We start from the raw sequence: 12,742 nt of genomic DNA, 5'->3' as shown, positions 1-12,742 counted from the left end.
CCCCACCCCATGCCCTGCTTACCCGCTTCTGCTCTGCCCCTAACATATGACTGCTCGGATATCTGGAATAATTAAGTCATGAATGATTGCAGACGTGCATGATTGTCAAATGTGGAGTGTATGGTTGTCGTCTGGAGATCATGGATGATTATGACCCATGTATAAGTGTCTTTATGTGGAACAGAAATGATTTTGGATTATGCTGTTGGATATGTATGTGGGTCAGATAGGATTATTTTCTGCTGAAAGATTGATTTCACCCAGTGACATCCTCAGGACTCATCTATATTACAGAGCATGTTAACTCCCTTCCTCGTCAAGGATGGATGAATTCCATTATGCATGTGTAATGTTTGCTGATTGCAGTTCATCAGTGGGCAGCTGGTCGCTTTTCCCTTTTGGCTGTTGTAAATAAGAGTAATCCTGTTATTGGCACATATCCTCCTTTATTTTTGAGAGTTTAGTGACGAGATCAGTCATGATTGTATTCCTGTCTCCTAGAATTAATACCTTTTTTCTATGATTACTGTTTTACAGTTTTGGTCGTTGTAGTAGTAGTATATTTATTTGTTAGTAGGCATGTGTATGCCTGTGTGTATGTGTGTGTGCACGGTGCGCGTGCCCGTGCATGTTTTGAGTGCTTGCATACACCCCATACATACACACACCATGTTGCTCTTTTGGATGTCAGAGGACGACTTGTGGAAGTTGACTCTCTCCTTACATCCTGTGGGCTCCAAGGATGAAACTGAGGTGTCAGGGAGGCCAGTATCTTCACACACACACACACACACACACACACACACACACACACACACAGAGAGAGAGAGAGAGAGAGAGAGAGAGAGAGAGAGAGAGAGGGAGGGAGAGAGAGAGGGGGGAGAGAGAGAGAGAGAGAGAGAGAGAGAGAGAGAGAGAGATTTTTTTAAAGGGAAGGAAACCCTTGATTATCTACCCACTTTTCCGAACAGAATCACTGTCATCTTTTTTGTTTAATTTTTAACTTTTAATTTTTTATGCTCATAATTTCATCAGAAACATTGGGGAATTGTTTGTTCTTGGGTTGTATAGATGAAACAGTAACTCAAAATAACATTATGGTTTAGGCTTTTCTTTTTCATAGTCCTGTATCAGCAGTTCATTTTGGGAAGTTGTTTCCAACACAGTGAAGGAGACATGGCAGAACCTCAGTAACGCTAATTCCATGATTCCCCTGTGTGTAGAGTACTGTCCTTGGGCCCTGAGAACACTGCAGCCCAGTCTGTGCTGCCAGTCTGGGTATGCACGAGGGTCCAAAGCAATACTTGCCTTGCCCTATGCTGTATGCTGCCCTGAGTGGCAGTTCACACTTGGGCCCAGTATTTCCCAGAAGCCCTGGGCACTTGCTACCCATCTCCTGCCCTCTCCATTCTGGACGCCTATAACAGAAGCTGGTAGACAGGCGTGGTAACCCAGCCTTGGACAGAAGCCCAACACTGGCACTCAGGGAGGCTGTTAGTAGGGATCACGACTTTCAGACCATAATGTAAGACCCTGACAAAAAGCAGGGATATGGAATAGTTCAATGGCTTAGCATGCGCAAGATTCAGGGTTCAAATCCAAATGCCAAGAGGGAAAAGATGGATTTGAGACACCAGTCCTGGGCGAGGCTCACCCGTGACTCCAGCCTGGGGCCTCAGTATCTTCTCTTTCCTTCCTTGTTCTCCACTTCCCCTTTCAGTGTTTCCCTGATGATCCTAAGGTTTCAGTGTCACAGATGCATGTTGTGTGTCTGTCTGGTAATGTGCACTATATATAAAAAGGAAAGATTTTCTCAGCCTCGTGAACAGATCAGCCCCTTCTTGGAGAAAGTCTCAGCCTTTGTGGAAACACAGACTAGATGGGGGACAGGTTTTTGGCATTTTGTTGGGTGAGGAGAATTTTCATGGCTAGAGGCAGTCTGGTTTTCACACACTAGTTTTGTACCCTGTTTACTCAAAAGGACCAAGAGTTTGCCAAGCAGCACACACATGGGGCTTGAGTTGAAAACTAACTTCTAGAAAACATTGCAGGGCAGTTTTGTGGGGGAGAAAGGGTGGCATTTGAAGAATGGCAGTACAGTCTTTACATTGTATCTGGAGGTTGCAGCATAGAAGCTGGCGTAGTGAAACCCTGGAGGGTCGGCAAGGGCAGATCCTTGGAGCTCACAGGTTGTTTAGCTCTGTGTTTTAGGACAGGCCCTGTCTCAAAATCCAAGATAGAAAATAACAGAAGAAGACATCAACATTGACCTCTGCCATCCACATGCATGTGAACATACACCTGTACATACATGCAAAAGCCACAATTAAAAGAATGTGTGAATGTGTATCAGTTTAAAATGAAACGTAAGACCTCCATTAGGGGCTGATACAAACACCGTCTGCATCTGAACACAGAATGTGCACAGTTGTCTTGAGACAACACGCTCTGATAGTGCCTTGCTTTTAATGCAGGAGACGGTGTTTCCCCACGGGATTCTCCTTCAGAAGCTTCCATGCCCTTGAGCCTCCCACAGCACGTCTGCAGCTCCACGTGAGTGTTGTGGGCCCTCACCCCTCACCACCTCAGTATCACGTTCTGCTTTCTGCTTTCCTGTCAATGACATGCGTCTTCATGCTTAGCTGTATAGGCTGAAACCGAAAAGCCTTTTAAAGTCAGGGAAGCCAGATCTGATTATATTAGTAACTCAAATGAGTGTCCATGATCAGGGCTCCTGTGGGGCTTCTCTGGTTTTGTTGTCTTCTCAACGATGTGGCCACACTGGGTACCATCTTCTCTGAGTAGGACTTGAGTTCCTTCAGTCTGAGCACTGATAGTTTGGTGCCTCCAAGGGCCTGGTAGACGCATTTGCAGTCTCTTTGCGTGACACTGCCTGCAGCATTGAATGAGAGAGCGCAATACAGCGATATACAGTTGCCCCTTAGTTTACGCGCGTAGGTTCTAGGACCTACACACACTCCCAACTCTACAGATCCCTCGTATAACATGGATGGGACATGTGCCTGTCATCCTGGCACTCAGAACACTGAGGCCGGAGGATTGTCATGAGCTTGAGCAGCCTGGGCTTTGTACTACTAGGGACCAGATTGATTAGCCAGTCTTATGTGGCAAAACCCTGTCTCAAAATAAGAGCAAAATGACAATGTTTTTATCGAACTGCTTTTGCCAATCCTCCATATACATCAGTTGTGATATATGTCAAACTGCCTTTTTATAGGGTATCATGACAGGAGAAAACGGAGGATTTTCAGTGCCTACCCAGCCTTCGTAGGTCTGATTCCACAGTCCATGGTGGCTGCTGTGCAGCACCTCCTCCAGATGCTTTCAGGCTACCCTGTGGGGACCTGTGATGCCTGAGGGCCAGCTGTACCTCTCAAAGTGAGAGGGACCAGCATCAGCATGAAGGACGGCACTGTGGTGCGACACCAGGTCCCCTGGATGCCTTGTGAGAGGCAGGTGTATGACTTGACTGGCACACAGGAAAGTTCCCTGTGAACTGTCAGGAAGAAAGCCATCAAGCAGTGACGACTGCTGCTGTCTATACAGGCATATTAGAAGCTGCAGCTGACCCCACAGTAGTCCAGTTGCTATGTTCAGGCAAGACGTCGTAGTATCCCTCAGCTCTTGCCTGGCTTTGTGCTTCTTTAATATCTGTGTTTCTGAAGGGACTATGGTGAAACTCAAATGAGATTCGGCGATGCAGTTTTTGGGTTTCCTGCATGGAAGTCATGGTTTCCTCTCTTCCCTTTGCCCACAGAGATGTGAATGGACTGTCTGGGTTTACAGAGTCCTGTCCTGGTCTTCCTGCTGCACCTGCAGATGCTGGAGAAGAGAAAGGTGAGATGCTATGGCAGGCATCAGTCAAGCTGTGTTCTGGGAGCTGGAGAAGGCACCTCAGGTGGGGGCCCTCCCTGACTTTGTTTGCAGGCATTAGGGCGCCTGCTCTGTGGATAGACATCAGTTGCCCCAACCAAGCATTCTGCATCAGTGAGAACGCCCTCAGTGACCGGAGATGTTCCAGAGCTCTCAGCGGAGCCTCCCACTGCACTGCGTTCACTTACCCCATCAGAGATAACAATGCAAGAGAAACAAAGCTGGGGGGAGCAAGCCAGGACAGTGGGCTTCCTCTGCTCACCTGGCCCTCCTCTCCCCCAGCCCACCATGTGGGAACTGGGCATCAGCAGCCTAGGTGGACAGGCAGGCTCCTGAACCAGGATTGAGCAGAGCTGAGCACTAGCTCCCCACATGTCGTGCAGGAGGGTAAGACAGCGGGAACTGAGATGGCCAGAAGAAACCCTGCTTCCCACCGCCAGGGCCTCCAGTGAGGAGTCGCTCTCTCCTCACCATCAGTTCCCAGCTCTTTCATTCTTTCTCTTGTATCTGCCTTTTCTCTGGCATCCTGTCTCATTCTGGGCTCTTCCAAGTCAGGGTCAGGAATCATGGCGGGACATGCCTGAATTTATTTCTTCTCTCGTGGCAGCATTAGGCTTGACATGCATGCTCGTTTCTGTGCATAGAAATTCATGGACACACAGAGCGCTGCCCAGGGAGGAGGAGAGTTCCAGGTCAGCTTGAGTACACAGCAAGGCAAATTGGAGAATAAGGAGTAAAGATTAGGCTCTGTGCCATCTTGCAAATGTTCTGACCTTGTCAGATCATTAATGGAAACACATTGTTGGTGAACTGGACCCAGTCATTAATCCATGGGACACAAATGTTTCCAATGAAAGAAAATGCAAAATTTAGGCATTTCTACTTTGCCAAGCCCAGGTTTGGATGATGGTTTGACTGGTTTTTACTGTCATTTCTGTGAGCTACTGGAGGGTAGGATTTAGTTAGTCCTACCCTCTCTTAAGAAACAACAATAAACTCCAGATACCCAAGACTAGCAGAGCTCGGCAGAGGAGTGCCCGCTTGGTCAGCACAAGGCTCTGGATTTCATCACCATCACCAAAAGCTGGCTCTCCATCAGTGTTCTGCTTTTGTTCTGTCTGCTAGAACTTCTGTGAAACCTGGTGTCCCAGTCTGGGTTTACATGTGTGTTCGAGATGTCGTTACCCACTAAGACTCTACAATTACTCTCTTTTTGGTCACCCCTTATACTCCTTGGCTGATTAAGTCCAGACCTTCAGAAGTTCCCCTCTCCCACACTGCCCTGCCATGGAAGGCCATCTGCCTCTCTCCTGCTGCCACCTTCTGTCCTGGGGGTCCCTTCTCCACCATCAGTTGCTGTCTCTGACGAGCCCTTCCTGTCAGGACATGAGTGTACTCTGACCCCTCCCATCTTTCAGACCCAGTAGTAGACATATACTGCCTCAGGATGCCCTTCTCTGCCAATGGTGGCCTCCTTAAGGAAACTGTGTTGGTGATGGCAGCTCCCTCTGTCCTCGCTCGCCCTCACCTTCCCACCACTACTCCTCTGAAGCAGGAGTCAGGTCCCTGGATGGCTGTGTTGGCCCATCCTTGGTTCTGCTTGTCTTCAGTCCCCACATAGACCTGTTTCAGTTGTGGGCTCCTCATTCACTTCCTCAGCAGCCTGCAGTAACCCTGGTTCTTCAGCGCCTGAGCCTCAGTGCCTGCTCATCTCTTCTCTGTGCTCAGCTCCTCTGCCAGTCTTCTCCACATTTAAATCTTCAAGTCTCAACTTGAATTCCCACATCTCAGATTTGTGTGTATAGCTTGGGCCTCTCTCCTGACCTATGAACCCATCTTACAGCCAACTTGTGATTGAATACTTTTTCTTTGGATTCTAGCAGTTACTATACACCGAGTGCCCAGTTGTCCATTCCCTCTTTCTAATTTCCTAGGACCCAGACTCTGAGTCATCCTGGGGCTTTTCTTTCTTGTGTGTCACATGTGACCCACTGTCTTTTTTTTTTTTTTTAATCATTATTAACTTGAGTATTTCTTATTTACATTTCAATTGTTATTCCCCTTCCCGGTTTCCAGGCAAACATCCCCCTAACCCCTCCCCCCTCCCCTTCTATATGAGTGTTCCCCTCCCCATCCTCCCCCCATTACCACCCTCCTCCCAACAATCACATTCACTGGGGTTCAGTCTTGGCAGGACCAAGGGCTTCCCCTTCCACTGGTGCTCTTACTAGGCTATTCATTGCTACCTATGAGGTTGGAGCCCAGGGTCAGTCCATGTATAGTCTCTGGGTAGTGGCTTAGTCCCTGGAAGCTCTGGTTGCTTGGCATTGTTGTTCATATGGGGTCTCGAGCCCCTTCAAGCTCTTCTAGTCCTTTCTCTGATTCCTTCAACGGGGGTCCCGTTCTCAGTTCAGTGGTTTGCTGCTGGCATTCACCTATGTATTTGCTGTATTCTGGCTGTGTCTCTCAGGAGAGATCTACATCTGGTTCCTGTCAGCCTGCACTTCTTTGCTTCATCCATCTTATCTAGTTTGGTAGCTGTATATGTATGGGCCACATGTGGGGCAGGCTCTCTGAATGGGTGTTCCTTCTGCCTCTGTTCTAAACTTTGCCTCCCTATTCCCTGCCACGGGTATTCTTGTTCCCCCTTTTAAAGAAGGAGTGAAGCATTCACATTTTGATCATCCGTCTTGAGTTTCATGTGTTCTGTGCATCTAGGGTAATTCAAGCATTTGGGCTAATAGCCACTTATCAATGAGTGCATACCATGTGTGTTTTTCTGTGATTGGGTTACCTCACTCAGGATGATATTTTCCAGTTCCCTCCATTTGCCTATGATTTTCATAAAGTCATTGTTTTTGACAGCTGAGTAATATTCCATTGTGTAGATGTACCACATTTTCTTTAGCCATTCCTCTGTTGAAGGACATCTGGGTTCTTTCCAGCTTCTGGCTATTATAAATAAGGCTGCTATGAACATAGTGGAGCACGTGTCTTTTTTATATGTTGGGGCATCTTTTGGGTATATGCCCAAGAGAGGTATAGTTGGGTCCTCAGGTAGTTCAATGTCCAGTTTTCTGAGGAACCTCCAGACTGATATCCAGAATGGTTGTACCAGTCTGCAATCCCACAAACAGTGGAGGAGTGTTCCTCTTTCTCCACATCCTCGCCAGCATCTGCTGTCACCTGAGTTTTTGATCTTAGCCATTCTCACCGGTGTGAGGTGAAATCTCAGGGTTGTTTTGATTTGCATTTCCCTTATGACTAAAGATGTTGAACATTTCTTTAGGTGTTTCTCAGCCATTGGGCATTCCTCAGCTGTGAATTCTTTGTTTAGCTCTGAACCCCATTTTTTAAATAGGGTTGCCTCCCTGCAGTCTAACTTCTTGAGTTCTTTGTATATTTTGGATATAAGGCCTCTATCTGTTGTAGGATTGGTAAAGATCTTTACCCAATCTGTTGGTTGTTGTTTTGTCCTAACCACAGTGTCCTTTGCCTTACAGAAGCTTTGCAGTTTTATGAGATCCCATTTGTCGATTCTTGATCTTAGAGCATAAGCCATTGGTGTGTTTTGTTCAGGAAATTTTCTCCAGTGCCCATGTGTTCGAGATGCTTCCTCACTTTTTCTTCTGTTAGTTTGCGTGTATCTGGTTTGATGTGGAGGTCACTTGGTCCTTGATCCACTTGGACTTAAGCTTTGTACAGGGTGATAAGCATGGATCGATCTGCATTCTTCTACATGCTGACCTCCAGTTGAACCAGCACCATTTGCTGAAAATGCTATCTTTTTTCCATTGGATGGTTTTGGCTCCTTTGTCAAAAATCAAGTGACCATAGGTGTGTGGGTTCATTTCTGGGTCTTCAATTCTATTCCACTGGTGACCCACTGTCTTATTCTGGTCACCCTCCCCTTCTCAAACTACAGAGTCTGGCAACTTGCTCCCCACCTCCTCCCTGACTTCTTACTCCCAGAAATCCTTATTGAACACTTGCCTTATCAGTCACGGCCTGACAGATGTCCTGCTTCTGCCTCCCCCCTTTTACCGTGTGCCATTACATGTTATGAATTAATAGACTCACATGACTGTCAGGGTGGGATGGCCCCTGAGATCTTCTTCCTACTTAGAAGTTAACATCTTGTCTGAAAACATGTTCTAAGACAAGTCTCAGAACATGGACAGGCATGAGCTTCATTCTGTCTGTTCTTCCTCCATGGCACCAGGGATAGCAGACCGTAATGGACTCCTGGTTTTAGGGAACCCAAGGCTTGATGGGTGGCAAGCAATGTTCTCCAGAGCTTGCCGTGTGTTCGCGGTGCAGCCGCAGGTGGACATTGGTTCTACCCTGTATGGTATGGCCAAGCCTACTATCTGGCAGGCAGTGGTGGTCCCACTCCAGAAGTATAGTACTTCCTTCTGCTGCTTGTAAGAGCTGGACATGCTCTGTGCAGTGCAGAGTTGGCCTGACAGCGAAGGCACAGTCTTCCTGGACTGACAGCTTGTGTGACAGAATGACACCCAGGTTTCCCTAGAGAGATAGTTGTCTCAGACATAGGGCTATGCCAGTTGCACCAATGCTGATTGTCCTGAGCAGCCCCAGAAAGACACCTGAACAAGGTGGATGTAGATGTGGCAGGAGGGGAGCCCATGTCTCTGTCCAGCAGTAGGTGTGCCTGCCTGCTGCTCCGCTGTCGTCCCTGTGCTCCAAGGCTTTGCCTTAGTGAGTGTCTCTGGAGAGAGTCCAGCAGGCCCCAGTACCTCTGCTGGCTGAGTGTGTAAAACCGGCATAGCCATGGGGACTTGTGCCCAGCACTGCCACTGCCCAGCATCCAGGGCTTCCCACCAAAGCACAGTGCCAACCCAGTCAGCCTCTAGTCCCTCCTTCCCTCCCTCCTACACCATTTAATCACTGGCTCTTCTCTGTGGAGACCCAGTCACACCCACTTTGGGCCTTTATAGACTCTTCCCAGCCTAGCAGGAGTTTCCAGACACATATGATTCAGTCCCTGTCTTCAGTCACAGCTTAATAGAACCTTCCCTCAGAGAGGCCAGAACCACCAGACTTGGAATTGCCACATGGGCTCTGCCATGTTGTGTTCTGCTCACTTAAACATACCTCCTTGAACCCTCAGGTCTGTATCCACCTGGAGGCCTGTGGCCTTCGCAGCCAGTGTGTCTGACCAGCAGCTTCAACTGCCCAGTGGAGAACGGTGCCCCGGGGGTGTCAGAGGAGCCCACCTCCATTCCTGACAGGTAGGCTCCACTGCTCTCACTCAGCTCTGCTTGGCCTAAAGCCCTGCAGCTGCAGTGGGAGCTCGGCATCCTCACGGATAGTAGGACTGTGCTGGGAACTGTCTTTTCTGCCTTCTGGAGTTACACTCTGCTGTCAAACAGACCAGCCACTGTGAAAAACACGAAGTCAGGGCAGCGAAGCTGGCAGCCCCTTCTGACATTCCTTTGTAGGCTGAAGGCATGATTTCATACATGGAACAAATCTAAACGTGCTCCTATTGCCTTCTCCCTGGCAGAGCTTTACTTTCCAATGCTCTTTCTCAAACACACTTACACACTAAGGCTGGTAGAAGTCTGATACCAGAACTCTGTTACACAGTAGAGGTGCGTCAGCATGCCATGCAGTGTTATGTTATCAGTCAGGGGACCTGGCAAGTGTCAGTGTCACAGGATCCACTTGAAGGAAGGCCTTTGGTTTAGCCCACTGTAACAGTATTCCTACTTATTCCCATAATGCACATCCAGACAGATTATAGTGGTCACCTTTCAAGCTGACTGCTTCTCGTGTTCTGAGGGACAGCTGGACATTTGATTAGCAGGACCGGTGTACACTGAGACACCGTGGTGCTGGCACCATACCATCGCAGCCCGCCTCCGTGCCTAGCTAACAATGCAGTTGGAAGGTGCTTGCCTTTGACCCAGCCAGCTGTCCTGTAGGTGGATGTACTTGACAAGAAGATAAGCCTCTGGCTCTGACTTGACAGAGCACACCCTTTATGTCCCTAATCTGGAGATTTGTGGATGGGGAGGTAGGGTGGTAGAGCCATTCCTCTGTGTTTACTTCATCTCTTGGTGTCCTGTATTTGAAGCTGGCCCTTGACTTTTGTTTGTCTGTTTTGTAGCAGTTTCATTGACTGGAGTACATCCTGTGAAGGCCAGTTTTCCAGCGTGTACTGCCCTCTGGAACTGAACGGTTACAATGCCTTTCCAGAAGGTAAAGCACTTGACCGATGCCAGTGGCACTCTTTCATTCTCAGAGGTCAAAGCAAGTGTGTGCACTTAACGTAGCAGCTAACAGTGAGCAGACTTGAGAGATCCTTTGGGGGGGTGGGGGCTGCTACTAGGATCCACTTGTGCTCACCGAAGGAGGCAATTTTGAATGATTGGTGCCTGGGGGCTTCTGTGTGTAACCATAACCCACTGAGTCCTGTAAAATAGGTAGAACTGAGTCATTTATGTCTCTGTAGCTGGAACAGGGCAGCTTCTCTATTGGGCACTGGGGGCACTAACTTATCAGCAAGTGACTCTCCTATGGGATGGCGACTCATTCTTCAGCATGTCCTGACTGCCCATGGGTCATGGGAATCCTGCAGGAGGGGAACCAGCCTGGAGCAGGAATAGTGGATGCGCACAGGTGCTCCATCAAAACACTTGTAATAAGCACCGTTAGTTAGGAAATTGCCTGATCATCTGGAAACTGCAGGATACAGCTGGGCCAGGACTTCCCTTCCCTTCCCAGTCATGTGCCCAGTGTTCTTGCTTTGGACACTGCATTACAGTCAGCTAACACAAGAGGGAGCTATAGCAACGGTCTCCCTAGGATTAAGGCTCTATGTCTATTTTCTTGGAGATATCTAGAAGTACTTGGTTTGTAAGTACTTCATCCGGCCATGTGGTCCATGTGCAGGTTGATGAGGTTGAGGGACTGATAATTAACAAAATGGAGAGGAGCAGAGCTTGTGGTGTAGCCAAGAGTGCCTGACACCCAAGGGCTCCATCCCACCCAGCACTGAATGTGTGTGGGGATTGAGGGTAGGTGAGAATTTTGGCACTGTTCAGTTCTTTAGCGTGCTAAGTAAACTTGATGTGTTAGAACAAGTACAGACACATCAGCCCTTCTGAGTGGTATGTCTTAACATACAGACTGGGCTCATGGGTCAGGACTGCCTTTATCCAAGGGTGAGAATTCAGCACTTCAGAACATCTCCCGTTTCTCCTAGAAAACATGAATTACACCAATGGCTTCCCCTGCTCCTCGAAAGTTCAGACCGACTTCATTGGCCACGGCACCTCCTCTACCTGGAACACTCCAGCCAGCATGCCTGCTGCCTGGGGGCACGCCAGTCTCGTCAACTCTCCAGTGAGTGTCGCCCTTCCTGCTCTCCTCCAGCGCTTCCTATTCCTGTTCTCTGCTCCCTTCAGCATAGAGTTCAGGTCAGGCAGAGCCGGTGGGATTTCATACACAAGAATAGCGGCCACATTCTGAAGGATGTGATGTGGAGATGGGGGCAGGAAGTCACAGGCCTTCAGTGGCCTCCACAGCCTTCAGTGGGTTTGGCGGTGAAAGAGGAGCTCTGTGTCTCCATCTGTAGAACCCACACTGTCTCCTCATGTCTGTGTCCTCACCACACAGCACTGTCTCTCCTCATGTCCACACCGCACATTTCTTCACGGGACGTTTGACTGAACCCTTTGGATCACAAGTAGACTTAGCAGATCAGATGAAAATACTGTAACCTCCTCAAACAACCCAGAATGTGTGGGAGGGTTTAACAGCGCTCTGGTGACCAGGTGGACATGACACCCCTGGGGTGTCCACCCGGGCTCAGTGTTGCCTCTGGAAAGCCGCTTCTTGGTCTCTAACCTTTGGCTCTCTTTTCCGTCTTTATTTCCACTCCAGTCCTACCTCACAAGCACCCGAAGTCTGTCTCCCATGTCTGGACTGTTTGGTTCCATCTGGGCCCCACAGAGTGACGCGTATGAAAACTGCTGCCCCGTCAGTCCTGCCACAGAGCATTCGACCCACATGGAAAACCAGGTCATGTGCAAGGAGTACTACCTGGGGTTTAACCCGTTCCGTGCCTACATGAACCTGGACATATGGACTAGCACAGCAAACCGCAGTGCAAACTTCCCCTTGTCCAGAGACTCCGGCTACTGTGGGAATGTGTGAGCAATGTGAATAAAGGCCTTGTGTTTGATTCCTAGCGTAAACTGGTCGTTGCCATAGAGTACAACATTGGTGGATATTTTGGCACTTTTATATAAAAATAAATGTTTTGTTTGTTTGTTTTTGTTTTTTTACAATCTGGGTATTTGTTTTTGAACCCTTCATAAATGAGTTTTACAGACTTGGCCTCCACGGATCATAACTTCTACCATTTAGGAAGGGTGGCTGTGGCTTCTGTCCAAGCGTCCCAGGTATCCCTGGGGTACTGCAGAGTGTGACTGAGTCCATCGATGCCTCTGGCAGTCAGTGCTTTTGAAGACCTTGTGGGCCATCCCTGCAGCCAATGAGATGAAGGCTGGCAAGGAAAGCCCCCCTGGCAGGGATCACTTCCTGATGGGGCTGTCCGGGAAAGGGCTCACTCTCTGGTTCTGGGGATGCCTTCTCTTGTCCTCAGTGTGCTTGCCACTCTGATAGGCAGTCAGGGTTGGACATCTGGGAAGTGGGGCACTTTCTGCCTCAGCACTGGTCCCTCAGGGAGTTGGGTGCTGGTGGCAGAGCATTGGCTTGTCACTAGCATTAGAAGCCTGCTCTGAAGTGGCAGCATGTGTTGCTAAGTATAAACGTTGAGAACATTTTCAACTTTGAATAAAAACTTCTTATTTTCATA

General features: G+C 48.6%; 1 protein-coding gene across 9 annotated transcripts in view; it reads left to right on the top strand.

Annotated features, from left to right (window-relative positions):
- The window catches only part of Tmem131l (transmembrane 131 like), a 134,102-nt gene extending 121,360 nt beyond the window's left edge, over positions 1 to 12,742 (top strand). For 8 of the 9 annotated variants that reach the window (XM_063282520.1, XM_006232547.4, XM_008761116.4 and 5 more), the window contains 6 exons: positions 2,475 to 2,553; positions 3,779 to 3,858; positions 9,026 to 9,146; positions 10,028 to 10,119; positions 11,126 to 11,265; positions 11,806 to 12,742. In XM_063282520.1, the coding sequence (XP_063138590.1) occupies positions 2,475 to 2,553; positions 3,779 to 3,858; positions 9,026 to 9,146; positions 10,028 to 10,119; positions 11,126 to 11,265; positions 11,806 to 12,078 (785 nt within the window). In that variant the 3' untranslated portion in view covers positions 12,079 to 12,742. The remainder of the gene's footprint in view (positions 1 to 2,474; positions 2,554 to 3,778; positions 3,859 to 9,025; positions 9,147 to 10,027; positions 10,120 to 11,125; positions 11,266 to 11,805) is intronic. The other variant, XM_039103734.2, reaches the window with a different exon arrangement.

Source organism: Rattus norvegicus, chromosome 2, assembly GCF_036323735.1.
Source record: "Rattus norvegicus strain BN/NHsdMcwi chromosome 2, GRCr8, whole genome shotgun sequence".
NCBI lineage: Eukaryota > Metazoa > Chordata > Mammalia > Rodentia > Muridae > Rattus > Rattus norvegicus.
The sequence above is the reverse complement of the archived record's forward strand: the minus strand, read 5'-3'. Positions and strand labels throughout refer to the sequence as shown.